This window comes from Camelus dromedarius, chromosome 19 (genome assembly GCF_036321535.1).
Source record: "Camelus dromedarius isolate mCamDro1 chromosome 19, mCamDro1.pat, whole genome shotgun sequence".
NCBI classification, from domain to species: Eukaryota; Metazoa; Chordata; class Mammalia; order Artiodactyla; family Camelidae; genus Camelus; species Camelus dromedarius.
In genome coordinates this window covers 647,783-675,633 of record NC_087454.1, presented here as the reverse complement: position 1 = coordinate 675,633, position 27,851 = coordinate 647,783, and the positions used below count along the sequence as shown (strand labels likewise).

At 58.0% G+C, this 27,851-nt stretch overlaps 1 protein-coding gene across 1 annotated transcript; it reads right to left on the bottom strand.

The window, feature by feature from the left end:
* Positions 1 to 9,542: 9,542 nt before the first annotated feature.
* On the bottom strand, positions 9,543 to 12,235 carry FOXQ1 (forkhead box Q1). The gene has a single exon (XM_031435344.2). The coding sequence runs from the start codon at positions 11,557 to 11,559 to the stop codon at positions 10,366 to 10,368; it is 1,194 nt and encodes a 397-aa protein (XP_031291204.2). The 5' UTR covers positions 11,560 to 12,235; the 3' UTR covers positions 9,543 to 10,365.
* Between the last annotated feature and the right edge of the window lie 15,616 nt (positions 12,236 to 27,851).

The following is a 27,851-nucleotide window of genomic DNA, read 5'->3' as shown; positions in this document are numbered from 1 at the left end:
GAAAGAGTGACCTCTAGACTCTTTCTTCTTCCAGCTCTTCCCTAACCCGTCCTCTCCATCATTCGGGGTCCTGAGAGGACCGGCCCCGCGGTGGCCGCCAGTCCTGCTGGGAGGTCAGCCCCACCATCTCTGACTGCCCCCACCCTGCCCCCGGCTGACAGCCTGGCTCTCACCCTCCCTCTGCTCAAGACGCTCTTCATCTCAGGAACTGCCTTATTCTTGCCTTCTCCCCTCACCCCCATCTTGGATATAAGCTTAATTTGGTGTTTTGTGTATTTCTTTCAACTGATTTCCAGCGAAGTCCACTGTACCCCAAGTCCACCCACGCCGCCCTGCACAACATCATTTCTATGGTGGTAAAAATGGTCTGTGTGCCGGCGTTTCCCCGTCTACATCTCCAGCCCAGTCTTTCCTGAACCTCAGACACGCATCCAGTAGATGGCTTCACTTGGATGTCCTACGGGCTCCCAAACCTGGTGGTCCCTGGAGTCCAGCTCCAGCTGCCCTCGGGGCCTTCGAGCACTCTAGAAACATACCCTTTTCTGAAGAGACTTCCCTTCTCTTGGGGAGGAACAGCTGCGCCCGACACACGGCATCATTATGACTGTGGTGGGAACAGCGCCCGTTACCTCCCTGTGCACGGTATTGAGGACTGAATGACCACGTGCTCACCCCGGCCTCCTGCCCCCTGCTTCAGAGCTCCATCCCTGCTGGGTTTTGCGCTGTGTCCCTGCCTCTCACCGCACCCCTCTGGGTGGAGCATTGCTGACCGCCAGCCTGCTGCCCGGGGAGGCCTCCCAGGGGCTCAGTGAAAGGAGTGACACCATTCATTCTGGCCCTAACGAGAGGGGCCCCGCAGGCCCAGAGTAGACATTGCCTGGGCCCCCACCAGGAGAGCAACACGAGCTTTGCTGGGGGTGCCCACCAGTTCACTGGGGCTGCAGTAACAGAGCTCACAGGCAGGACATTTGGGAAGCCGACTGTTTGAGCCAGCTTGTTCCTGAGGCCTGCGAGGGCACAGAGGCTGTAAGCTGATCTGTGTGCCTGCAGTGGTCACTGGCGTCCTCAGGTAGTGTCTGATTCAGGGCCAGTGGCTGGACCCAGAGCCAGGCTAGGGGGGGTGAGCAGGGCCACGGCCCCTCCCAGGTGACCATCACCCCCACTTCCCTGGAGCCTGACTGCTAAGTGTGCACTGTGTGTTTGGTTAAGTCTGAGTTTGCTTTCTAACTTTGATAAAAAGCTGAGGCAGGAGCAGCATGATCTGTGGAAGGAATTCAAAAGCAAATTTATTCAAGTGCACAATGTGTATCACTTCATATCCTCGGACAAAGGAACAGTGACCGCCCAGAGGGAGAGCTGATTACATAGGGTCTGTGAGCAGCAGAACTTACCTGTTCACTGCGTGGTGTGAGCTCACCGCAGGGTACCTGAGCTGGTTACCTGATTCACTGCTGGTTACCTGAGCTGGTTACCTGATTCACTGCTGGTTACCTGAGCTGGTTACCTGATTCATAGCTGGTTACCTGAGCTCACTGCTGGTTACCTGAGCTGGTTACCTGATTCACTGCTGGTTACCTGAGCTCACTGCTGGTTACCTGAGCTGGTTACCTGATTCACTGCTGGTCACCTGAGTTCACCACTGGTTACCTGAGCTGGTTACCTGAACTCACCGCTGGTTACCTGAGCTCACTGCTAGTTACCTGAGTTCACCGCTGGTTACCTGATTCACTGCTGGTTACCTGAGCTCACTGCTGGTTACCTGAGCTGGTTACCTGAGTTCACCACTGGTTACCTGAACTCACCGCTGGTTACCTGAGTTCACCGCTGGTTACCTGAGCTCACTGCTGGTTACCTAAGCTGGTTACCTGAGTTCACCGCTGGTTACCTGAGCTGGTTACCTGAGCTCACTGCTGGTTACCTGAGCTCACTGCTGGTTACCTGAGCTAGTTACCTGAGCTCACTGCTGGTTACCTGAGCTCACTGCTGGTTACCAGAAGTGTTTCTCTCATACCTAGCATCTCCACTAGTGAAACATGGAAGATAAAAGCTTAAAATTGGCACCAAGAAGTTTTGGAAGACTCAGCCATTTGTGTTTTTGTGGATGGCACGTACTTCAAGGCCAGCAAGCCGGCGCACACAGGCCCCACACTCACGGCAACCACGTTGTGAGGAGGGGGTCATGTCTGCGACGGAACAGGATCGCCTCGGTCTCCCCAGGCCTGTGTTCTCTTTTCCCTCTTGGAGAACTTAGGCCCCGTGTTTATCCTGTAACTTAACAGAATGAGTCAACGGTGATATTTGAGCAGAGCGCAGCTGGGGGTGGGCGGCCTGGTGGGCAGAGACGTGGGGAGGGAGGCCTCGCCCCGCCAAGCCCTGGGGCCCGTCCGTGAATCACGCTGCACACAGCCCATGGCCGGCCCCAGATGGCAGGACGTGATGCTGTGGAATCAGCTGTGACTAAAAGATGGGCTGGTTTCAATTTCCTGTGACTCGTTAAGAGAGGCCCATCGGGCAAGCTGTTCCCAAGGCCCACGTGAGTGAGCTCAGGCCCTCTGGCTGCTGAGGGCACGGCTTGAAGGGGTGGCTGCCCGGGGACACCAGACAGCTCTGTCTGCCACAGGTCCTTCCGGGGCTACGAGCCTGAGGTCTGGACTCTGGGGTATCTTGACTGATTCCCAGTTGGCGTCGTAGGAAGCAGAGGCGAGGGGTCACAGGGCAGGGTGGGAGAGGGGGTGCGGTGCAGCCCTCACCTTCCCAAACCCGGGCAGACGCGCTGCACGGGCCTGAGGGCGTGCTTCAGCCAAAACCCAGAAAGGGCCGCGTCATTTTGTACTTAGCAGTGATGAAGTCTTTATTGCGTTTGTAAATATCCCCAGAGGCTATTACTCAAAAGGGGTTCAGCTAATAACTATGAGAACCAATAATTACCTCGGTTCAGATTGCTGACTTGAGTAACTGCTATCGGGGTCAAGTGTCCCGTGGGCCCCACCTCCCCGCACCCTGGCTTGTGACTGCAGGACTCGGGTGCAGGCCGGGGTCAGGGGGGCAGGACCGACTGCGTGTGCATGATCTCTTCCCCTCAGGGCTGCTCTCCGGAGTCTGGTGTTGGTGTTGAGGTGTTGGGCAGGGTGGGCCTGGGGCACCTCGCCCTGGGGGTCTCATCTGGGCCCTTCTTGGTGACCCTTCCCTGCAGGGAGCTGGGCACTGGTCCAGGCCTCAAACTGGCGGCCTCGCCCAGGAACTGCTCTGTGAACTCAGCCTGGCTCCAGGCGGAGGTGGGACACAGGGAAGCTGTTCCTCTTCCACTTGGTCCCTCAGTCCTTTCTCGGCCAGCTGGCCAGATGGAGAGACCAGTGCACCTGAGCGTGGAGGAACACAGGCAGGCAGTTCCTGGGTGGCGTCCCGCTGAGACCGTCCCGTGTGCAAGTGGGGTGGTACCGGTGCCACAGGCTGCCTGGCCCAGCGTGGGGAAGGGGCGCCGAGCCCTGTGTGACCTGAGAGGCCCGGGGACGTTTGTCTTCCCTTCGCAAATCCCCTGACTGTGTCCGCTTAGCCAGTGTTCCATGTATAGGCTCTATTTCCTTTAACTTAAGCTGTGATTGGGAAATGTCCCTGGTGTGGGCCGTCCAGCGTGTCTTGGTTCACTCTCCGAAGGAGCGTTTGTTAGGTCAGGTGACGACGTATAACCTGCAAACAGCAACACATGCACCTTAGGTGTTTGGAGCTGAGTTTGGATGAAGGTATACAGTTGTGAAACCATCTCGCCATCGAGATGAAGCCTATTTTTGTCTCCCCAAGTCGCCTTGAGCCCCCGAGAGCAGCCCCGTCTCAGCCCCTGGCAAGGATCTGATTTCTGTCCCTTTGCCTTTTTTCAGTGTCACACGTGGAATCACACAGAGGTGACCTTTTGGGACTGGCTCCTCTCACTCAGCCAAGTTCTGGAGGTGCCTCATGTCTCCGAGCTTGGTGGCCCCTGCTTTTGGAGTGCCCATCTTTGTGTGAGGTCTCTCCCTGGGGAGAGCGCTGTTGGGCAGTGCTGACCCCACCGCACGTGACCCCGGCTTCTGCGTCCCCACATCCTCTTGGCTGCACTGTGGGTGTCCCAGGGGGCTGGTGGCAGGAGGGCCGTTCGCACTGGGAAGGCCTGGCACCATGTCTGGGCCGACCCCGCAGGATGGCACTGAGGGCCCCAGGGACAGAAATGCGGACGAATGTGACCAAAGCAGGGCTGGTGGGGGGTTCTCCCCGAGGAGAGGAGCTGGGACTTGCAGCGGGGGCCACTGAGCCGCTCGGGCTGGTCCAGCGTCCTGGGGACAGAAGCCTGCTTGTGCTGCCCCAGGCCCGGGACCCATGACAGGGCCCGCCGCCCGGCAGGCGCAGACGCTGCCTCCCCAGAGGGAGGTGGGTCCCTGCAGGGACTGTGTGGCCTCACCGTTCCTGCTTTCCCCAGGCCTGAGGCCGTGTCTGCAACACACTCTGTCAAGTAGTATCTGCGACCCTTTGAGTTGGTGCTTTCAGGGCTTTTCTCTAGTTTGCAGCTTTGCCCCCTTTCCGAGTTCCCTCACTGGTTTTATTTCAGCGTTCACATTCCTGCCACGTTTCTGCATGGCCGTGCGCTCGCCCACTCCCCTGCCCGGCGTCCCCGGTGCCGGCGGCGTCTTTGGGTTCTGTGGACTCTGCTGCCCTGAGAATGGGCTGTGGCAACTTTGGACTTTGTTCTTGACCAAATGAAGGGCTGCGCTGATCCCTCTTCCCAGGGTCCACGTGCTGGGCTGAGAGCCCCCTCCGGGCCAGGCGCGCAGCCTCGGGTGTCTGCGCGCATCACGAATCCACGTGAGAACAGCTCAGCCCCTCAGCCTTTGTCCCGTCTGTGAAATAAGCGTGTTGGTGGTTCGCATCTCATTCTGAGAGTTGGAGTTTTGTGCAAAACTAAAGCAGCTGAGGACACACGGGGAGGTGTTTTCGGAGACCCGTGTTGTGACCCGTTACACGACGAGGTGTGTGTTTCACTGTGTCTGTGAGAGCTCCCGTTATGTTCAGTAACGTCGTAAGGAAGCTTGTCCCGGAAATACACGTCTGCTCCCGAGCTGACTGATTCTAAGGGAAAGAACAAGCATTGGCCAGCACGACATCTGTGACAGCCGTGAGGGGAGAGGGCGCGTGGGGGGCCTGGCTCCATCCTCTCATCCTCTCCTGAGGTCGCCCGGCGGCGAGGGACTCAGCCAGAGTTTAGGCTCGACTTCTGCGAACTTGCATTTGAGTTCCTCGTTGAGCGGCCCCTCCGAGGTTGAGCCTTCCCGGACGTCTGGCCGCAGTGAGCGCAGCCGGCCAAGGGCTGCGGGGCTGTCTACCTTCCCCCTCGTGGTTAGAAACTGGTGATCAGAAACGACACGTCCACGTCAAGGATGTGGACTGGATTGTTATTACGGCTCCAAACTCACGTGATAGAAGGCTTAGTTGTGGCAAGTCTTCTAAGCCCAGCTTTTCCCGAAAAGAGTGGCACGGGGAGTCCAGGAGTGGCAGGGAAGGGTGGCGTGAAGTTCCTACGTGTGTTTGGCTGAAGCTCGCCAAAACCAGGGCTAGGGCCGTCCTTCCGGTTTGTGCGCAAGGTGACAAGTGGCAGGAGCAGCGTTTGCGTCTGATCGCCCGCCCGCCTCGGTGCCGAGCAGACGGGCACAGAGAGGGTGACGTCTGAGTCTCTGCCAGTTTGAAAGAGGACTTCGCATCAGGGGAAGTTAGATTTTTATGCTTTTGATCACGATCTTCTCAAAAGACACACGTTAGGGCCATTTGTCGACAACATGAAGAATTAACAAATTAGGTTGTCAAAGCGTAACAGAAGTTTAATGGTCTCATCAGAGAACTGTGAGCTCTGTGACTTAAGAGACATACAGTGGCATCAGAAAGCAGGAGACGTTTCCTGAAGGCCTTTTGGGGCCTAATTTCTAGAACCCAGGCGAAGCTCAGCTGTTACGATCTGAAGGACGAGAGCAGGGAAACAGACGAGCAAGACCCTCGTATGTCTGGCGCCCACAGAGCCCCCAACACCCAGGAAAGTTGTCAGTCACGTGAGTGCCTCATGTTGGCAGTTTTAGGCTAAAAACCGAAGGCAAATGATTGTAAGAAGTCCTTTCTTTCCAGGGTGGGAAAGGGGCCGTTTGCTGTCCTGGGAAGGTGGAGAGGTGTGTGGGAGCCCAGCCCTGTTCACACTTGTCCCCAGAGAGTGGGGCGTGTGGAGCGGCACCCACACCATGGCTCTGAGACCCTCTCAGCACCGGATCCCGCCTGCCCCCCTCGGCCTGGTGGGGACCCCTCACACTGTGACGCTTATGGTCTGGGACGCCCCACGCTCCAGGTCCAGGTCCCCCAGGAGAGAGGAGAGGACGGTGGGTGGATACGAGTTCTCAGTAGTGGAAGAGCCCACTTTCCAGTCTGGGAAGCTTGCCTACCATTGAATAAAAGTGAACCGAATAGCTCAGCTAAGTTCAGGCCAAAGTGTGTTTGGTCTGAATTACCCAGGTAATTGTGTTGCAGTGAGAAGAATCCTGAACTGGAGTCAGGTCTTGGTTCCCACCTGGGTCTGTCGGGAAGGAGGGTTTAAGCTGCTCCATGGCCCCTGTCTTCTCATCGTAAGATTAGGGCCTCTCTGCCAATGGATGTGACCTTGTACTTGGTGTGTGAACCCACATTCCCTGAGGCTGAAAAAGGTCCAGTCCGTGAACCTGCGGCGGCGGACCCTGACTGGGTGTGGGAGACTCTCCTTCGGTGCTTCCAGCTCGCGGCCAGCTCTGGGGAGCCCCTCCCCCTCCCCAACTCGCCCCTCCCCGTTTCTCCCCTCTCCCCCAGGCCCCTCCCCCTCCCTCCCCCTCTTACGTCCCCTCCCAACCCGCCAGGAGCGCATCTTCATCTGCCAACGGGAGGCTTCCTCCATTTCTCTTTTCCTTTTTTGGGAGTTCACGTGGGACCAAGAACCCGACTCAGTTCTAGAGGGAGCCTGCATTAGCTCGTGACCCCGAGCCGAGGGCCTGGAGGGGCCATCTGCAGTGGTGGCTGCAGCGGTTGCTCTGTGCCCCCGTGTCTGGGAGAGCTCTTCAGCCCCCAAGGCAGCGGACTGATCCCGGGTTGGGGGGAGAGCCGGCCGGGCCATCAGGGTGGGTCCAGGCCCTTCAGGCTGAGGGCCGCTGGACCCAAGTGGGTGGGTCCGGCACGTCTCTCCACAGCTGTAGCCCCCAGGCCTGGAAGGTTCTTCTCAGGGGGCTGGGAGAGGGGACTGCAAAGCACTCCCCGCGGAGTCGGGGCAGGGTGTTCGTGGGAGTCTTTGAAAACTGACCCGGGCGCCCTGGCCCACACCCCTGGCTCCCAGGTATCAAAGGGTGTTTCCCAAACCAAACAGACACTCATCCCCACCCTGAGGTCCATGCCCCTGCCTTGGCCTAGGGTCAGCTGCTCTGGGTGGCCTGGTGTTTGCACAGGTGGGCCTTGGCCCCTGCGGCCTGGAGGCTGCGGAGACAACTGAGGCTGGTTAGGGGACGGGGTGGGCTGGGGGAGAGGAATGGGCTGGGAGGTGGGGGTGGAGTGGGGTGAGACAAGGGAGGGGATGGGCTGGAGGAGGGGGAGGGTAATGGGCTGGGACCGGGGGGAGGGGGATGGGCCGAGGAAGTGGGGGATTGAGGGGCTGGGGGCCAGGGAGGCACAGGCCCTGCCCTTTGCCCACCGAGCGATCCTGGTCCTGGGGTACAGAGGAGGAACCAGATTTTCTGGGCGGATGCGGGAGGGGTGGGCCTTGGCAGGGTCACCCTTCTCATGGGCTCGTCGTGGCTGGTCACGTACGGAACCTGCCCCGCCTGCTTCAGGGGAGGCTGAAGTTCCCGGGGCTGGGGGTGTGGAGCAGCAGGACCCCCACCCTCCACTGCGCTGGCCCCAGCCCACCGAGGGTGATGGCCACAGCATCATGGGGGTGGGAGCTTGCAAGTGGCCCTGGCACCAGACAGGGGCACAAAGGTCCTGTGGCCCTGGCCATTCTCTAGAAAACCTGGTGGTGCCTGAGGACGTGCGAAGGGGACCCCAGCAAGGGAGGGGACCCGACGCCGGAGCGTCCGTCAGGAAGGGCTTCTGAGGGGAGGGGAGAAGAGCTGTGGCTGAACACAGCCCTCTTCCTCACATTGCTGCTTCTTGTTCTTCAATGTAAATAAATCAGTAGCAATTTAAGGTCTCCGTTTGCAGAACTGCTGTTGGCGTCCATGCTGAAATGAAAACAGTGGCTTTACAAAAACCCGTGTAAAAACAGGCAGCACCTGGCCTCCAGAGGCCTGGCAGAAAGAGGAGTGGTCCCCTGCGGGGAAGGGGGCTCTCCTCCAACCTTCTAGTGTTTTTTCCAGACAAGCAAAGCACCGAGCGAGGGGTCCTGATCATTTCAACCCAGTGAGCCCAGGCCCCCACCTCTGTTTCAGTTTTCCTTTCTGGTCTAATTATTGACCTTGTGGGCGCAAACCTCCACTGAAATGGGCACCTTTTGTCACAATTCACCCCCGTTATCCCCCCATGGCTACTAAGCAGATGTGACCGAAATCAGGCAAGACTTGTTTCTTGTTAACTAGACTCAGGAATGGGACTTTTTCTCCCATTCCTGATGAAGGCAGCACCCTGAAGTTAACTCCACTTCCCTCCCCTCCCTCACAACACAGCGGCCCCACGCCATCCTCCTGTCCTGAATAAGGTGGCACCTGCCCGACCTCGGGAACGACGGTGGGGCTGGCCCTGAAGTGTTCGTTCTGTGCTACCCTTTAGAACACTGCAACCCGTGAACTGCTGGAGCCACACCGCCTCTGGATTTACAGAGAAACGTTCGTCCCGTGCCTGGTACTTCCTCTGATGGAGCCTTCCATCTTTAATGTGGGCGATGGTCTCCACCCCACGGGGGGTGGCTTCACCCTCCAGATCTCAGCTGTAACAGGCCTGGCAGCCCCACCTCTACAGAGGCTATGCTCACACAAAAGGGGGGTGTGACATGGTCCTACTGAGGGGTTCCCACCCACACGAACTTCTACATTCCTAGCAAGGTGGATGGTTTTGTTCTGACAAAAAACCCCAAAAAACAAGTGACTTCCAAGTTGCTCTTAAAACTGCCCTGAAGAAATCTTCAGTGGTTTAACACGGTCTTGTGCCAAGATTGCATACAGCTTTTTGAGCACAATCGGAACCAATTTATGTGAAAACCCCTGCTTAACTGTAAGATTGTTAATAGCTGAACTTGTCCGCTGAAGGATTCCCGTGGCCTGTGTGAAGGGCATGCACCTTCTCATTTGTTTTGATAACTCTTAAGTGAATCCTTAGAGAGGCCATTGGTTTAAAGTTTAAGGAATCCCCCTGACGGAAGCCCCAGCCTGGAGACTCGCACAGCAGCCTGTCACGTGGGGAAACCTGCTGACTGCCTCCACCTTTCCTGAATCATTTGGGAAAATATTTTGAACTCCACAGGAAGTTCTTGAGAGTCAAACCTGAACCCATGTTGGGGGGTAAAAAGCTCTCCATCTCCAAAGTGCTAAAGTCAACCGTGAGTTTTATTAAAAAATAAGCACTATGCCTGGGTTTCATGAAATTTATACACGAATATGCACAGACACAAATAAAATAATATTAAAAATAAAAATCACACTTGCTTTCACGCGGCAGTGGTCCTGGCACTCCACGTGCATGTTAACTTTCCTTGGAAGGAACTGTCTTGCCCAAGGAGACCACAGTCAAGAGAAAACCCGACTGTGCGTAGAGCCCTAACCGTTGCCTGCAACATTTTCCACTCAGGTTTTAAAAATATATAAATAATTTAATTACAAAACCCAACTATATATATATTTTTTTTATCTCTTGGCACAGTGAAACATTGGTCATTATCAGAGAAGTGACTGAAGATTCTCTGGCCCCTCTCTCACCTGTGAGCGTGGCCCACGTGCAAGGAGGGCGTGGAGCCCCCAGCCCAGCCCCCAGCAGTAGTCACGTCCTTGATGTCCTTGACATACGAAAGGTTCCCTGATGTGCTTGGTTTGTTTTTAAAGGGGCAAATCACTGGAAGGTGCAACAAACAGTAGGAATAAGGCAGAGCCTGGGCAGTAAGCGGGGAGGGAAAGTCTCTGTGGAGGCAGGCAGGGACAGGCTTGGCCTAGAAACGAAAACAGCTGTGAAGAGTCGCTTTGGTTCTCTGTAACGTGCAAGACGAGGGGAGATACTCTGAACTAAGTGAAACACTTGTGTCAAAACGCGTAAGCTTTAAGGCACGTCTGATGGAGACTTCTCTTTCCGAGTCTCTGTCCTGGGGTGCAAAGGGCAGAACCCCCGAGCCCGAGTTCCCCGCCGCTGCCTCCAGCGCGCTCAGGCCAGGAGCGTCTCCCCCGGGCAGGGCAGGTGCGGGCCGGGCGCGCGGGCCGGGGCCGCGTGCAGGGCGTCGGGCAGCCGCACGGGGCAGTACAGGTGCGCGCCGCCGGCCGGGCCCCGGAGCGGCTTGGCTTGGCCCGGGGCGGACAGGGGCGCCAGCAGGAGGGGCGGCGCCTCGGCCCCGCGAGCGCCCAGCACCGGCGGCTCGGCCGCGCCGTACGCGCAGAGCGGCAGTAGGGCCCCGCCGGGCGCGCCCGGAAGGAGCGCGGGGTACGCGGGCAGCGGCGGGCAGGGCGCGGCGCCCCACTGCAGGCGCACCCCGGGGCCCGCGTCCCCGGCGCGGCGGCTGCGGAAGGGCTTGCTGAGGATGCTGTCGATGGCGAAGGGGCTGGAGAACCGGCCCGCGGGGCTGGCGCGCCCCTCCGGACGGGCCGGCGAGCGCGCGCGCGGCGAGGCCGGGGCCGGGGCCGGGGCCGGGGCGGCGGGCGCGGGCGGTGGTGGCGCGGCGGCGTCGGGGGGCCGGAGCCCGGGGCCGGGGGCCGGCGCTCGGTGACTGAGACGCTTGCGGCGGCGGCGGAAGACCCCGTCGGCGAAGGTGTACTCGCTGTTGGGGTTGAGCATCCAGTAGTTGTCCTTGCCCCAGGGCCGCGAAGGGTCGCGCAGCACCTTGACGAAGCAGTCGTTGAGCGAGAGGTTGTGGCGCACGGAGTTGCGCCAGCCCGTGTAGCTGCCGCGGAAGAAGGGGAACTTGCCCATGAGGTACTCGTTGATCTCGGCCAGCGTCAGGCGCCCGCCTGCCGAGTCGCGGATGGCCATGGCGATGAGCGCGATGTACGAGTACGGGGGCTTGGGCCGCCGCGTGTACGGCTTGCCGCGCGCGCTCTCGCCGCCGCCCGCGCCCCCCGCGCCCGTCCCCGTCGCGCCCGCCTCCGCGGTCCCCGGCGCCGCCGCCGCGCCCGCCTCCTGGGCGCCCGGCCCGCCGCCCGCGCTCCGCTCGCCGCCGTCCGCCAGCGCCCCGGCGCCGCCTCCACCCGCCACCGGGCTGTTGGCCGCGCAGTCCCCGTCCGAGCCCAGGGAGTCGTCGCCGGCCGCAGACAGCGGAGATGGCGCGTCGCTGCCGCCCGCGCCCTCCAGGTCACTCCCTGGCTTGTCCCCGAGGGCCACACGGGGGCCAAACACCTCCAACTTCATGCCCGAGCCCGTCCCTCCCCGGCGCGTACCCTTCTCTTCTGCGCGGTCCTGGCCAGCGCGCGCCGGGGACGGGGTGGCGCTCCGAGGCCGAGGTCCTCGCCTTTCTCTCCCGGAGCTCGCCCTCCTCTTACGAGAGACAGTTTCTTTCCGGACAGGCGTCCTCTTCCGCTGGAATTTTTCTTGGGAGGGTGAACAGGGAGGGGCGGAAAGGAAGGAATTGGGTGGGTTCTGTCTTCAGTTCGACGATTAGAGACTTCGGGGAAGACGCTCAGGGCTGCCGTTCCAGCCTCTGGTGCCCGAGCGCGCGGAGCTTGGAGGTCCTGCTGGAGAAGGCGGCGTGCGCATCCGCCCTCCGTTCCTGAGACGAGGGTCCCTTCACTGGACGCCCCAGGCCCCGGGACGGTGCAGGCTGCTGCGCGTGCCAACCTTTAGCCCTGAGCGCCCGCGAAGCCGAGTCCCCGAGGCCGTGGCGCCCGCCGCCTCCTTCCCTCCCCTGGCCTCCGGAGCAGCATCTCCGCGCCGGCTGGCCACAGCTCCGTCTCGCCTCCACCTTCGGCCCGGCCCAATATAACCATGCGCCGCTCCGCGGGGGCGGGGCCTGGGCGCGGACGGAGAGGGGTGGAGAGCGAGGTGGCCCAGGTGGCCGCGGCTCCCGAGCGGGCGCGCACCAGGCGGAGGCCAAGCGGCGGCTCGGCGACCAGTCTCCCGGCTCAGGTTGTTTGTTTTGGGTCCGCCTGGGCCCGCCCTCCGCCTCCTGCCAATGGGAAGTGTGCGCGCGGCTGGAGTGTGCGCGTGTGCGAGTGTGTGTGCAAGTGTGCATGTCCCCGAGTCCGTGACTGTGTATGTGTGCCTCGGCTTGCGGGGCGGGGTGGTGGGGAGCGCCTAGCCGCCTGGGAGGGGCCTCTGCGCCCTGGAGCTCACGGATGCGATTTGGGCAAGTGGGCACGGGGGGGGGGCACCTGAAGGGACAGCCGGCGGGGCAGGGCCCGGGCAGCAGGGACTTGTTGGGGCCCGCCGTTTTTCTAAACTACACGCGATGTGTTGGCTTCTCTGGTGGTGACAACGGTGCTTCTTCCGAATGCGAACCCCCCTCGCCTTGGCTGAGGGGCCCTACAGTGGAGAATGCGCAGGACACACTTTGCAGTGACTCCCACCGGAGCCCCACGGTGTGTCCGTCTTGTGACTTCAGTTTGAGGACCACCTCTGTCTTCTTTCCTTCTTTAATGAATAGAATACTGGACTTGAAATTGGTTCAGCCTGCTGGGATGACCTTGACTCTTGCTTGAATGCTGGCCTCAGACTTTCACTTTCTTTTGTCTTCCTTGCCTCTTCCCTTACCTGGCTGGTGGTTCCCCCAGGAGCGGCAGGTCCTCTGCCTGGACATGGTGCTGGCTCTGTCTGCGAGTCTCCCACCCACGAGAGGGTGGTTTCTGGGGGTGGCGTGTCGACAGCAGTCTCTGTCCAGTCCTCCTCCTCCTCCTGAACCTTTGCTGTATTTCCATGGCACCGGGGTCGGACGGTGGGGAAAGAGGGTCCTCTCTCAGAGCCAGGAGCTTAGGGCCTGATGCCCAGGCGCCATGAATGCTCCAGGGAGGGATGCCCATCCCTGCCCCAGCCCCCAGGGTGCACTTCTAACCCGATGCCCTTCCACACCGAGGTTTTGTCCTTTTCCGGCCTTTGTTGCGAACGCCGACAGAGCTGTGAGTACGTGGAAGCCCACCTTGGATGTTTATTTTGTTACTTTCCACCATTTGTGCAGAAAATGTACACACCACCTCTTGTCTTTATTCAGGCAGTTTTAAAGGCATTCAGCGTGGGGTACGAAAAATGACAGACCTGACCAGGGCTCTGTTGTTTTTGTGTTTGGGGAAAAGATCTCATTTAGAGATTAGACTGACGTTTATTGCTTATTGCGTGCCTGCGCGAGTTGAGAGCGGGCGGGTGGATTATGGCTTTTTTTTTTCCTTCTGGAGATAGCCGCCCTGGAGGGCTCAGCTCTGGGCCTGGGAGTTGGTGGGCCCCTGGACCTGGAGAGGGGAGTGGGCTGGGACAAGAAAGCAGACACAGAGAGCTTGGGCTAAAGCCATTCATAATGAGTGTACCATCGTTTGAGCTCTGGAGGCGGGCAGGACTGCAGAACCAAGGCCTGTTTATGGGACCAGTAAGCCGGCAGGCTGAGACGTGGGCCAGGTTGGCTACTGGGTCTAAGGGAGGCCGCTGAGACACTCAGGGCCTTGGCACGAGTTTCATCCTAGACTTGGGCACAGGTGCGCCCTCCTGCTGGCCCAGCCACCAGCTGCCGCCACACCCCTGCCCCGAAGCAACTCAGGCAGTAACACTCACCTGGTGGGCAGCTCCCTTCCCCGGCCTCCTTTACTGGTCCTGCAGCACCCTCACCTCTGTCTCTGTTGCCCAGCTCCGGGGCCCTCGGGGTAGTCTGGGAAGGGCCAGAGCTGGGCGTGTTGATGGGGATTTTGTCCAGTCCCTGGGCCCAGTTGCCACGCTCACGTGACTACGGGGCCTGGGGGCTGCCTTTCACCCTCCTCTGCCTGAAAAGAGATGCCCATCAAGAGGGACTCCTGCACAGATGGTCTTTTGGGGCTGGTTCTTTCTCAAGGAACTGCGTTTCTGCCTCTGGGGCCATCGCAGGGCCCCAGGGTGCACTCCTCACTCTGCACCTGGATGCAGGTGCCCAGCCCAGTGGGAAGGGGCTGGGTGGACGGGTTGCTTCTCACCTAGCATCTCCCCTCCTGTGACAAAAGGAGCACTGGTCAGTGCCGGGGAGGTAGAGCCTCCCCCCGCCGCCCGCCGGCAGCAGCAGGCTCTCCTGCCCCCGCCCCACTTCTCAGGTGGGCAAAGCCAGGCACTCCGACGGGGAGGGCCTTCCCTGGCCTTGGGGCCACTGGTGGGCCGCTGGCTGAGGTCTAGGGGGAAGGAGTGGCATGGAGGTGGGAGAATTCTCGCCAGGAAAACCTTTTCTGTTTCAGAGAGACTTAGAGCGTTGGAAGAGGGTGGTGGGCTTTGGAAAGGAAGGCCCCACTGAGAATGGCGGGCAGGGGGCCACCTAGAAGTTTCAAAGGACCCCCAGGAGCTAGAATGTGAGCCCCCACTGGGCCAGGAGGGCTGCCTTTCCCCGTCTCTGCTGTGAGCCCAGTCTTGTCTGCGAGGCTCTCACGCCAGGCCGCTCTCTGAGGAAATGCTGCATTTATCTTTTGTTTCCTCTGATTGCTTTTGGTGTTTTACCATTGCTTGTTCCTTCCCACCCGGGAAGTCCTTCATTTTCTGCAGATAGAAGAAAACGGAGCTGGCTGGAGAAGGACGTCTGTTCCCTGCACCTCTGACCACCGCTCCCTCAAGGTCGGCGCATGTTACCAGCTCAGATACTGCAGGCATTTCACGTGCGCTATGTTGTTAGTTCAGAAATTCCCTGGAGGTGCTTGGGGATTTCTGCTCCTTAATTCTCAATCCTCCAGGGACCTACCATTGATGGGTTAGTAATAAATGCCTGTAGGAGGAGCCTGACCAAATCTGTGTAGGTATGAAAGACCATTAGTTGGTTTATTCCTTTGCCCTTTAATTTCCGTGGGGACAAGTGAAGAAACTTTGGCAAAGGATGAGTTCACATTTCAGTGACCTTCTGGGCTCCCCGAAGTGGTTTCAGGCAAAGGAAGAGAATGCGCCCACCTCCAGACACCCAGAACTAACTTCGTTATCTGCAAATTCAGCGCTCACTGCGAGCTGCCAGTGCTTCTCTGCCCCAGTTCCTGAACACTGACGTGTAGTTCCAGGAACACCGATGGTAACTTGGTAGACGGGACGTTGAGTCCCAGTGGAAAGATGGGCGGCTTGTCCCATGCGTTAGAAGTGTGCCCGGCCTCCTGGCACCGAGGGGACAGGGAACCATCTCTGTGACACTCACCCAGCCAGCCTGGGAGCAACTGTGAGCTTCTGGCCAGGTTGGCCTCTGGGTCTGAAGAGAAGGCGAACCTAAAATTGCCTTCCCTAGGGATCTGGGTATACTTTATATGCTGTTGGGAGCCAAAGAGCCCTCTGCGCCTGGGGCACCGGGAACATGTGCATGTGGTGGGCCCTGGGCGTCACAAAAGGCTTACGTCTAAGCACAGTCGCTTGGGGACAGAGGGGGCTGCAAGTCAGGGGGCCTGAGGGTCCTCTTCAGAGCCCATGCCCAGCTCTCTGCACATCCCATTCTCTGAGTGAAAAGACAGGAGGAAAGGGGGCACTTTGCACTCTGTTCTGAGCCAGCCCTCCTCCTGCAGACACGGAGCCCGTGGGAGGGAGGAGCCCGCAGAGGTGCGGGGTGGGCACGTGGGCAGGTCCAGCCCAGGTGTCTGTGCACATCTGTGGGACAGAACTGCCTTGCTGGTTTGCACTTTGCCACTTCTGTTCCCGCAGTTCCTTTTGGTTTAATTGAGGATCCAGCCTCTTGTCTGGCAGCCCAACCATGTGCACACACAGGGCTGTGCTTGAAGTCTCTTTGGAGAATCTAGGGGTCACGACCACAGGAAACCCCATGGGCTTCCGCTGAGCTGGGGGTTGTTGAGCTTCTAAGTGCCCCCTCTAGGTGGGGGGTCCTGGGAATGGGGAGGGCAGGGAGGCCGGCCTGGCGACGCCAGAGAAGGGAGGAAGTGGGGACGGACTGGGGAGGGCACAGGGGAGAGGGCGGGGAGGTATCCGAGACCAGCGCAGCATGGGGGGTTAGAGGTCGGGCCAAAGTGGCCGGATCTGAAGTTCACAGACAAAACCCTGCCCAGGCGTGAAAGATATCAAAGAGTGAAAGAAAGCCCCGGATGGTTTCTCACAGTGAGATGAAAGCGTTCATGCCAGACTCTGAGCCTGTCCTCAAAGCTGACCGCGTCCAAGCACCCCCGACCCCGGTCAGTGTTTGTCCAGTTCCCCTTTTACCCAAAGTTCCTTAACTCGTAAGTTTTAAAAGCAGAGCAGGAGACATCGGGCTTCTCTGCCGTGAATTATCCAGTTTTCTCTTAGACTTTGAGACGGTCACTCCCTGTAACACACTGAAGATCAGACCCTGCTCAATGTCTGTCGAGGGAAGGAGACTGAGGAGAACCTGGGGGGGTCCTGCTCCAATTTCCCGCTGTCACACAGGCTGGCGAGAGAGGGGCGGGTAGCGCACAGGTCTGGTGTGTCCTTGGAACTGGATGGTGCTGGCAGGACCCCCGCTGAGCCGTCCCCGCGTCCGGGGAAGGGTCTGCGTCGTCCCTGCCTTGGCCGGTTGACCCAGTGCCTGGACCACGGGCGGGGCTTGTGCACGGGGTGCAGGTGGAGTGAACGCCCCCACGAACCCTAGAGAAGGCACTGTCACCTGGACCTGGCGTGGATGTCGGAGACAGCAACCTCGGGTTTGGGTCTCTGCTCCATCAGGCAAGTCCCTGGACCTCACTTCTGTTTTTTTAAATCTAGAACAAGAAGCACTGTTGGAGTTCTAACAGCTGAACTCTAGATTCCAGCCCTTAGCAGATGCTCTTAGTTTTTCTCGTTCCCTTTCGTTCTTGGGGAGGTCGTCCTGCAAGGACAGGTGGGCGGTTCCCTGCACTAAAACACCAAGTGAGGTTTTCGGGTGAAAATTGGAGCAGTGACAAGTCCCCAGGGGAACGGGGCCATTTAGACCTGATGTGTGGCAAGCGCCTGGGCCCCCAAAGGAAAGTCCACAGCTCTTTTTCTGGAAAGTTGAGCAGAGAGGATAAAACCCATTAGCAAATCGCATAAGAAAGTCTGTGGTGGAGCTGGGAAGAACGTAGCTCCTGTCTGTCTGTCTGTCCACCAGGCAGCTTCATCATGGAAAATTTCGAGCATATACCCAAGTAAAGAGGCCAGCGTAAGGAAGTCCCATGTAACCATCGCCCTGATCAATGCTTGTCCACTTACGGCCTCTCCTGTCTCATCTGCGTCTCACCAACTCCTACCCCCACCCCTAGTAGGTTTTTATGAAGCAAATCCAAGACATAATATTTTTTCTTCTGTAATTACTTTAACATCTTTAAAAGATATGGTTGGGGGAGGGTATAGCTTGGGGTAGAGCACCTGCTTAGCGTGCACGAGGTCCTGAGTTCAGTCCCCAGTACTGCCATTAAGTAAACAAACAACCCAAATTACCTTCCTTCCCCCACAAAATAAAGTAAATTAAAAATAAAAGATACGGACTTCTTTTCTTTGAAAAATAGAAATATAACCACAGTACCATTATCAAACCGCAAAAAATTACCAGTATTTCTGTAACATTTCTAAATATCTAGCCAGGGTTTAAAGTTCCCCAGTGGCCTCATTTTTAATAAGCATCGGTTCAGTTAAGTGAGGATGCAAACAAGCCCTCTTGCGTTTGGTCAGTAGGTCTCCTGAGTGTCTCGAGCCGATTGATCTTTCTCCCTGTTTTAAATTTAATGGTTAAAAAGTCAGGTTGTCTGCCTGTAGCGTTTTCCTGCGTTTGGGCTTCGCTGACGCAGCCTGTGGGTTAACAGACCCCTCTGTCCACTGTGTTTCCGGTGAACTGGCAGGTGGATCCAGAGGTTTGACTGGGCTCACTGCTGAGGGTTTCCAGGAACAGACTGAAGTTGTGGATTTCTGCCGGGAGGCCCACTGTGACGGCCTGCTGCTCCTTTGGTGAATTATGGCTACACGGCGAGTTTGAGCGTGAACTTGACTCATGTATTGCAAAGCTCCCTGTGGGCGTCTCACCTCCTGGTCCTTGCGGCGTCCCTGCCCAGCGCCGTCGCAGTCGGGGTGGCAAGGGGACAGCATGCTCCTGCCCTCTCTGCTTTCTTTACGAGCTCCAAACTTGTGTAAAGAAAGCCTTTCCTCACCAGCGGGCTGTCACTCGGAAATTCAGTTTGTGCGGAAAAGGTTAAATGCTTCGTTCCCAACAGATACTATGTTTCTTCTCTAGAATTTCTGTTTGATTCTTTTAAAAATATGTTTTATTTGTCTCTTCATTACAGGCGTGTTTTCCTTTGAGACCTTAAATACGTGTATCACAGCGTCTTACAAATCCTTGCCTGCAGTTTCCAACATCCCAGTCGTTTATGGGTCTGTTTCTTTTGGCTGATTTTCCTCCTTGTTGTGGGTCACGATTTGTTTATTTCTCGCATGTCTAGTAGTACTTGATGGAGTGCAGGACATTATGAGGTTTGTGCTGTTTTGTTTTCCTCCTTAAAGAGTTTTGGAATTTGTTTGGTGGACCATTAAGTTAGTTTCTGATTCCTCCTTACCAGATTTGTCTCTGAGCCCCTTGGAGGGCAGTTCTAGAAGAGCCCGTCCTTCAGGGCTGAGTCAGCCCTGCAACGGAGGTGCGGCCTCTGGCATCGCTGCGCACGGCCCCGGGGGCTCGGCGCGGCGTCCACGGCGGCGGCTAGGGCCTGCGTCCCTCCCAGCCCTGCCAAGGCTCTGGGCGCTGTCCCTGCAGGCCTTCTCAGCTCTCTGTCCAGCCTTGTGGATTTTCACCCCATGGAGGCCCAGATCCGGGTTCCACCAGCAGCTCCCGGGGCCCCGGGAAGATTTCTGAACCTTTGCCTCGTCCAGTTCTGTCTGCAGCTTTGCCCACAGGCTCAGCCTCCCTGAACGCTGGTCTGTTTCCCTCCCCCAGATGCGGGTTCCTCTTGGCTTCTCCTGCCCCTTTGCTGATGTTTTAAATTTGCTTTCAGGGCAAAATCCAGGACGATTGTAAAACTCAGCTTCTTTTTCTCAGGGATCGTGGTCCTACTGTTTGATAACTTATGTCTAAAAAAGTTTTCTATTTACATTTTGTAGAGTTTTCTATTGTTTTTCTTTCATGGCCAGGAATTTGTCATAATTTTTAAAAAGTGTATATACTTGAATTGGGATTCAAATAAAGTTCAGACAATTTGATTGGCTGGTGTGTCTTTTTACCTTTTTAAATAATTAAGTCCATCCTTCATCTTCCTCACTCCCTTTTCCTCCCATTTACTCTTGTGGAAAACCCGGCCACGTTTGTACGTCGAGTTTCCCGCGTTCTGGTCGCCACTGCCTGCGTTCCTGTGGTGTCTTTTAGCCTGTTCCCCATACCCGTTCCCTGGTAACCGGTGACGCCTTTTAGAGACGCGACCAGATTCATGTTAGTTTTCTCCCCCGAGGTGACTCGGAAGGTGTTGGTTTGCTTTTCCATCAAGAGGCGCACGTCTTTTTGTCGTGTTAGCAGCCGCTGGTGCTCAGTGAGGGGACCGAAGCACTTCTAATTTGCTGGTTTGTCGTGGACACTGGGCCTCAGCGAGGGTGAATTTCTAGGCTATGCAAATTGGGCTATTATTTCCAGCCATGTACTTGTTTTCAAAACATCAAGTACAGTGACAAATTGGAGCTCCAGTAAAAAGTGGAATGTTTTTAAACTTGCTCAAGGAAAAGTTGCCCCATTTTTGCAAACTGGAGGGAGGCCAGCCTGGGTGATACCAGCCCTTACGCGTTACTTTCCGGGTGTGCTCTGATTAACGCTGGGCTCCGGCAGGGCTGCCGGGGGTGGGGGTGGGGGGCGGGGAGGCACCCTGCAGTCTCTTCACCCACCGGGAGGCACGAGAGACAAGGATGCTTCTGTGGTGCTTAAGGGGACGTAAAAGCTGTTTGTAGTGTAAATTTGTTTAAATAGTTCCTTTCATGTTAGTTTATGGGGCTGACACATTCGCTTATGAACACAGAGTTTCCTAAGCGAAGTTGCCCGTCTGCCCCAGCTCGAGTGCTCAGACAGTGTCACAGTACACGGGTTACTATTTATTTTCACAAAGCCTTTCCTCTCGGCTCTTTCGTGTCTTCTTCCTCGAGATTTTTCTGGGATATGATCAACCTAATTTTGTAAGATGCGGAAACTGGGGCACAGAAGATCTGGGACTTGGACAGCCTCGTTTAGCTCCTGGCCTCCAGTCCCTGCTGACCCCCACCTGCGCCCCACGCCCTGGGCCACCGTCGGAAGGCTCTCCGGTCCCCCCGTCAGGACAGCTGCACAGAAGCGCCGACGCTGGTGGTTCTCTGTGGCTGGGGTGGTGATGGCGGCGCGGGTGTGCTCTTGGGGTCTGCCTTCGAGCCTCGTTTCTCCGAGTGTCTGGGAATCCCCCAAGCATCTCTCCAGTTCTTGGTGGCTCTTCCCTGGGCAGCTCAGCCAGCAGCGCATGCAGGTGTGCTCCCAGCGTGGCCGAGCCCCGCAGCCAGTCCGTCTGCAGCTACCCTGTCCTCCTGGGACAATACCCGAGGTTTCGTATATTTGGCGAAGCACGACACTGGCTTCCCAGGCTCCATGCTGTTCACTTCTGGGCCACTGTGGCGGCAGGGTTCCTTCCTCCTCTGCACTCCCACACCTTAGAGGCTAATCCCTCTAAGGTAAAATACTTTAGCGTGGGGTGTTTGGCCTCAACTTCCTGGAAAGCATGTTTTGAAAGCTGCTTTGGCCATTTCAGCTCAGGTGTGGTGATGGCCTCTTAGCGCTGACGTGGCCCGTCCTCGGCTTCTCGCCACGTAGACCCCGTCTTCCTGGCCTCCTCGTCTCAAGCTCCTCAGGGCAGTGACGTGTAACTTTCTGGTACAGCCACAGCCACCATACAGCCTGGGTTTGGGGAGAGGCCCTCTTTCAACTCTTCTGGCTGACTGTCCACACAGACCACTGAGACGCTGCCCTGGAGTTCTGTACCCTCCAGTGTTCGGCCGTGTCCCCCAGACCACCTCCTTGGAAGCAGAAACCGACAGAAATGTCCTTCGTAAGACCTCCGCTGCTGTGGGTTGCAGAGCTGTGGTTGGATTTTTACTGCGGGGAATTATGTGTCTTAGTCCGGGCTACCCTGAGACGGAGGCGGGGACAGAGGCTTGATGCGGGGAGTTGATTTGGGAATTGATGCGGGGGGGGACAGGAGTGTGGAGTGTGGAGGGGGCAGCAGGGAAGGAAAGCTCCTGCAAGGTGCTGATGGGGGCAGACGGCCCCAGAGGAGCGGTGCCTGAAGACACGTGTCTTGGAAATGTCTGCTTTTACCCACAAGGAGTGGGGCACTCGCCCTGGGACATGTTCCTGCTTGGTGAGAGGAGACAGGTGGGGTCAGAGGCATCAGGTGGAGAAGTGTGTGCTCCTGTGTGTATGAGCACATGTGTGCATGTAGGTGCGTGTGCACATGTATGTATTCACGTGCGAGTGCCTATGTGTGCCTGTGCGTGCACGTGCGTGTGTGTGTATGAGCGTATGTGCATTGTGTATGAGCATATATGTGTCGTGTGTGTGAGCATGTATGCGTGCGTGCGTGTGTATGAGCGTGCATGCGTATGAGCGTGTGTGTGCGAATGAGCGTATGTGCGTGTGTATGAGGATATGTGTCGTGTGCGTGTGTATGAGCATATGTGTGTGTGTGCATGTGTGCGTGTGTATGAGCGTGTGTGCGTATGAGCGTGTGTGCGTGTGTATGAGCGTATGTGTGTATGAGCATATGTGTGTCGTGTGTGCGTGTGTGTGAGCGTGTGTGCATGCGTGCGTGGTATATGAGTGTGCGTGTGCTGCTGACACGGAGGAGGGAGCACTGCAGGCAAGCCCAGGTGCTGGGCACGTGTGACGAAGGCCCTGGAGCCCTGCCTCCTGATTTCTGGCCGTTTTCCTGCCATCGTCACCCATCAGGTCACTTGACCTGTTTGGCCCTCGGTTCCGTCAACTGTGAAACCCGAGGATCAGACGGGATTATCCCAGAGCCCTTTCAGCTCGAACGCTCCACGGCGGGAAGGACTCCTCTCTGAAGCAGCCGGAACGGCGGCTCCTCTCACGGACGAGCCGTCCTTGGTGTCTGTGCCCTTGAACTCGGGTGTGCTGCCCCGTCGTGCCAGCCGCCCTTGTTGGCTTGTTCTAATCCCTCATCTGGGCAACGCTGGTTTCAGCCGCATTTCTTAGCTCCCTGAAGAGCTGTGATGGGTTTTACCTCCCGCTGAGTGGCCCTGAGGGCTGGCTGTGTCACAGCTCTCACAGGTGGGCTGAGCTGTGGGAGTGGCCCTGGGGACAGGCTGGAGGACGGGGGGCGCAGCACCCGCTTGCTGAAGCCAGCGTGACTTCAGCAAGGGGAGGCGGGTGGGCGCCTGGAGCCCGGGCACCCAGGCCCCCAGCGAGCTGCTCAGCCCTGGCCTGGATCTGCTGAAAGGTGACCCTTGTGTCTTCCTCCCACAGAGGGCTGCTTGGGGGGCCGTGCGCTGCCCTGTGGGGGCGCTGGGTGGTGCAGGCTGCCTGGGTGCTGTGGGCTGAAGCCTGGCTCCCCCTCTGTGACGGCGGGTGCAAACACCTGCAGCCTCTTCCGGTCTCCCATCGGGAGGTGGAGGCGGGGAGCTGTGCTGCCCGAGGGTCTGCAGGAAGACGGGACACGTGGCGGGTGTGGAAGGCCTTTGCCAAGTGCCAGGGTGAGAGCACGCTGGGCTCGGCGGGCAGGCACTGGCAGGCGCCCCCGGGTTTGAATTGCAGTTTGGTCATCTGGTTGTATGTTTCCTCCTCTGCAAAGAGCAGGGCTGCAGGCGTGGTAGGAACGTGTCCTTTGAGTCTGGAGTGCTTCGGAAGGAAGACTGACTGGAATTGGCTCAGCCCGAGGCCGGGGGAGGGGGGTGCTGGGAGGGGGCTGGGGTTGACCAGCAGGTCTCAGCTGGGGAGGGGTGGCTTTGGTCCTTGTGGTGAATTAAACGGATCGCTGATCTCATCTGTCTTCTAGGATTGTGATGTACTTGGGGTTTTCTTTGTAAATTTTGCCTCTGCTGTCCTGTATAACCAAGGGCAAAGGGAGAAGGGAGCAGCTTCTGGGACCGTGGACAGTTCTGGAAGAGCCACTGGGGCCGATGGCTGTGGTCCGCGGACAGAGCCAGCGCACAGCCCTCAGCTGGGCTGTTCACTGTCCCGTGGGAGGGAGTGACCGGGAGACAGGGGAGCTGGGGTCCGAGGTGGACAGCGGGGCCGTCGAGGCACAGCAGCCTTCACCTTCCTCCGTGCGCCCGCCAGGCCTCTCTCTCTTGCATGAGCTCCGTCTCTAAGGGCCCTGGTGGCGGGTGGGCAGGGCCGCCTGCGGAGGACTCGGGGCCCTCGAGGCAGCAGCCTTGATGAGTGTTTCTGAGCTGCTGTGTGACGCGGTTATCAGTTTCCCCACGTCAAGGCGGAGCCCTGCAGGCCCGTGGCCCCACATGCCCTCTGTGGCACGTGCCTTGTTTTCTGGAAAATGGTCCGTGGCCAGAGCTTACTCTTTGCTTCAGTAAAGGCTGATTTAATTTTGGGAAAGAGAAGAAGAGGTTTAGCTCCGATGACCCGAGTGATAAAGCCCCACGTCTTGGGGTGGGGCGGAAGCGGCAGAGGAAGCCCTGCTCGGGGGACACTCAGCAGGAGAGCCACTGAAGGGGCCTCGGAAAGTCAGCGGCAAGAACGACAGCGTTAATGTTCTAGCATACAGAGAGTCGTTGGGTGAAACGGGCAAAGGCACAAACACACCACATGTGTGAAAACACCCGTGGAAGAAACACAGATCCGCCACCTGCGTGGCCGTCACACAGCCCAGCTCAGCTGCATGGCCTGGGGCAGGTCTACCCGACCGAGCTCTGGGCTCCGTGTTTATTACCCCGGCGACCATCGGCTCGTTACCCGGCTAAGTCTTTGTTCTTTTCTGTGAAATCGCGATGGTAAGCATGGCCTGCCCGCAGGGCTTGTCACGAGGATTAAAGAGAATCCAGAAGGGGCCAAGCACAGGGCCGGGCGGCAGCCTACTCTCCAGGCGCGTCAGCCGCTCACTGCTGGTGGTAGAGCTGCCTGGATCACAAGCAACACTGGTAACGTCACCGCGTGCTGAAGTCAAGGAAACGAGCTTAAAGCAGCAGTGAAGCACTGTCTGTTACCTATCCGACTGGGGGAGGGGTGGGAGAACTGGGGGCAGGCAGCGTGCGCGGGGACGGAAACTACACTTCTGGGCAGTGGACTCGGCCCCCCATCTCCACAGGCGACTTGACAGTTTGCGTGAACGCCGGAAATGCAGACGGGTTTTGGCTGGTTCTCCTCCTGGAAATTAGCCCCAGAGAGACGAGGGGATGAGAGCAGGAGGCTGAATGTGCAAATACGGCTCACACCAGCAGCAACTCAGCAGCGGCCATCAGCGGACGAGGCCAACCTGCTTTTCACCTTACACGGGCAGACCGCTGTATGTCAACTGTGTCTCCGTGAGAAGCGCAGAAGCCCCTCGGTGAGGCAGGTGAGTCCGTTAGGCTTCATCGTACGAGGGACCCCTGCACCAGCGCTAAGCGTAGCAGCAGGGCTCTCGGCCTTCCTCGCCGCCTGGGAAAGCGCTCTGATGCACGGGTGGACGAAGAGCGGGCTGCAAAGTGACACCTGCAGTGTGCCTGCGTTTATGTCTGCGCGCCTGTGAGCTCAGTTAAAGAGCAAGTTTGGAAGGTGCACTTGAAAATGCTGACGTTCCTTCTTGGGAACTAATTTTATTATTTGATTTTTGTGTGTCTATTTTTTTTTTTTTTTTTTTTGTCCTTCGCAGCCTCCCCTGTGAATGGAGATCTGCATGTTGGTTGTGCTCACGTAGATTGACTCGGGGTTGTGGTCCAAGAACACACCACTGCAGCTTTCTTCCTTTTCTCTTTTCCTTGTTTGTCAGTCAGAAGTGTTTCTTCATTCCTCAGTCTATGACTCAGGCAGGAAGACATCAGAACCAGGGTTTTGCAAGGCCTTTCCACGCTGGCTCCAGTGAAAGGCACACACTTGACGCTGCCTCCCTGCACCAGCAGAGACAAAGCTCCGCAGGGGTCGGGGAGCCAGAAAGATCCGGTCAGCGTCAGACAGACAGGCGCTCTCACAGACGAGCCCAGGGCCGGTGGCGCACAGCCAAACAGACGTGGAGTGTCTCTGCTCAGGGTGCTTAGACTCGCCGCACGGAAGGGTTCCCGAGGCGTCACCTGGCTGGACACGTAGAGGAACAAGCAGGATGCGGTGTTGCAGGACTTGGGGGACCTGGGACACTCCCCAGGCACCCCAGTAGCTCTCAGCCATCCTATTAGCCATCTCTCCCCTTCCTGGCGTGAACATCCCACCGTAAACTGCAGGTTCACAGGCAGCCTCAGCCAGCCGCGACCTTCGCCGTGTGCCGCGTTTAGAAGGTGCCCTCCGAGCCGCCCGGCAGCCCTCTGGGTGGGCCGAGCACGACTTACGTCTTCACTTTCAGACGAGGAGAGGGCTCAAAGAGCACTGCGGCATGGCGGGGGACAGGAGTCAGGGTCCTCTGTCCCCGCTGGTTTGTTTTTATCCCCCTGTGACTGCAGAGCAACTCAGAAAACCATTGTTTTCATGGTCACTGCACACAAGCTCCACGGACCACCCGGCCCTGTCCTTCAGCCTCCTGCCCGAGACACACAGCGTTCCACTGTGGTCCCACACACGCACACACACACACACGCACACACACAAGCACTCACACGTGCACACACATGCATGCACACCCACATACCTGCACACACATGCACGCAAGCACACACACGCACACACACATACACACGCACGCGCGCACACACGCGCACACGGAGACAAGACTCAAGGTGCAAAGTGCAGCCTTTCTACCGCAGGTGCTCCGTGACTCAGCGGTTTCTAGCACCATCGCACCCCAGCACCGCGGCACCGCGGGTTTCACAGATGCAGGGGTCGGTGCCTGACCCGAGCCTCTGCAACAGGGTGTGGACCCAGAGGCCTAGGCCTGAAACTCAAAGAAGATGGGCCACAAGGGAATTCCTCCTGATAGCTCACTTTTATCTAGATTAGCTGGTGAGCCTGTCTGTTGGCTTTGGTGTCACAGAATCAGCCTCTTCTCTTCTGTACCTTTTCCTAAATATCCAGCAGGCTTCCCTCGTATCTCAGCCGGCCGTGCCTCTCGCTGGCACCTGCTTACCTGAAGGAGGGACTCGGTCGTGTCGGACCACCTCTCCCGTCCCCGCGGCAGGAGCTGCTCAGGGGAAGGCTGCCTGGGGCAGGCTGGCCCCCTCTTGGTCCAGGGGCTGGGCCTCCCTGCCTCCTGGGTCCCGCCCAGGGCCCCGGCTTTCCCCCTCTTGCGCCACGGGCTCCGGCGTGGTACCCCTGTCTGTAAAATGGGGGAAAAGCAGCCCCCCACTCAGTTGTGGGGATTAGGTGGGATCGTTCGTGTCAGGTGCAGCGCGAGGTGGCGCACAGCAGGTGCTCAGCACTGCTCCCTGCCGTCCTTACTGCTGGCCTCTGTCTCCACTTCGCCGCTCTGCACGAGCTGCATTGTTTCGTATTCAGTGCCGGATGTCCCTTTGTTCGGATTTCCGCCCCACACAGTTAGCCATTGAGGGTGCGCCTTCACCGAGCCTGTCCCTGCGTGTCTGACCGTGGGTTAGACTCAGACTCAGGCACTGTTTACAGGGTGGGCCTCACGTGCGGCCCTCCTCATGCTCAGAGCAGCCCAGGAGGCCCGCGACAAGGGTGCTCAGACCCTGCACTGCTGGGCGTGTTGACCGGTGGCGGAACGTGAGGTTCGGGTCACATCCTTCCTGCGGCCCCGTGGACAGCCTTCCGCTCTGCGTTCAGAAGTGCGGGCTGATCTGAGCTCTGTGGTTTTACGTGGGCCTTCCTGGGCTTCCGCGGCGAATCCGGGCTGCGTCATTGTCATTGTTAAGTCTGTCCCTTAGAGCCATACGTTTTGTTACAAAAGCTGCTTTGATGGACAAGGATTTCGTAGACTGTGATGACTGCTATATGCTAAACGTGTAAACAGATGTGTAACTTCAGATTCTGATTTCTGGTTTAATACACAGCAAAAATCCGTATTTTAATTTAAAAATTATGTGCTTTACACAGAATCATAAGGAAACGTGCATGGCTGTTTCTGGGAACCTGAGAGCAGGTGCCACTGCGTTTCCCTTCTGTGTCTTGAGACCCCAGGTCAGTGCAGACACAGCAGCGCAGCCACAGAAGGACCGGCGCCTGGGCTGCGTACAGTGGTAGCCGAGGGAAGGACGCCTGAATTAAGACATTGCAGCTGGGCCAGAGAGGCCCACCGCCCACCCGCCTGAGTCAGGCTCTGCACGTGTGTGAGTGTGTGTGAGCATGTGTGTCTGAGTGTGCGTGTGTCTGAGTGTGCGTGTTAGTGTCACCACGCGTGCTGTGTGGTGAGGACGCCTGTTTCCCCTGAGCTCTCCTGGGACCTCTCTAACATCCACGCTCTGCTCCGCGAGGGTGGACCCTCTCCGTCTTCACGAGGATGAGGACGGTGGACTGAGGGTGTTGGGCTGATGTGGCGGCAGCATCTCTCTGCCCG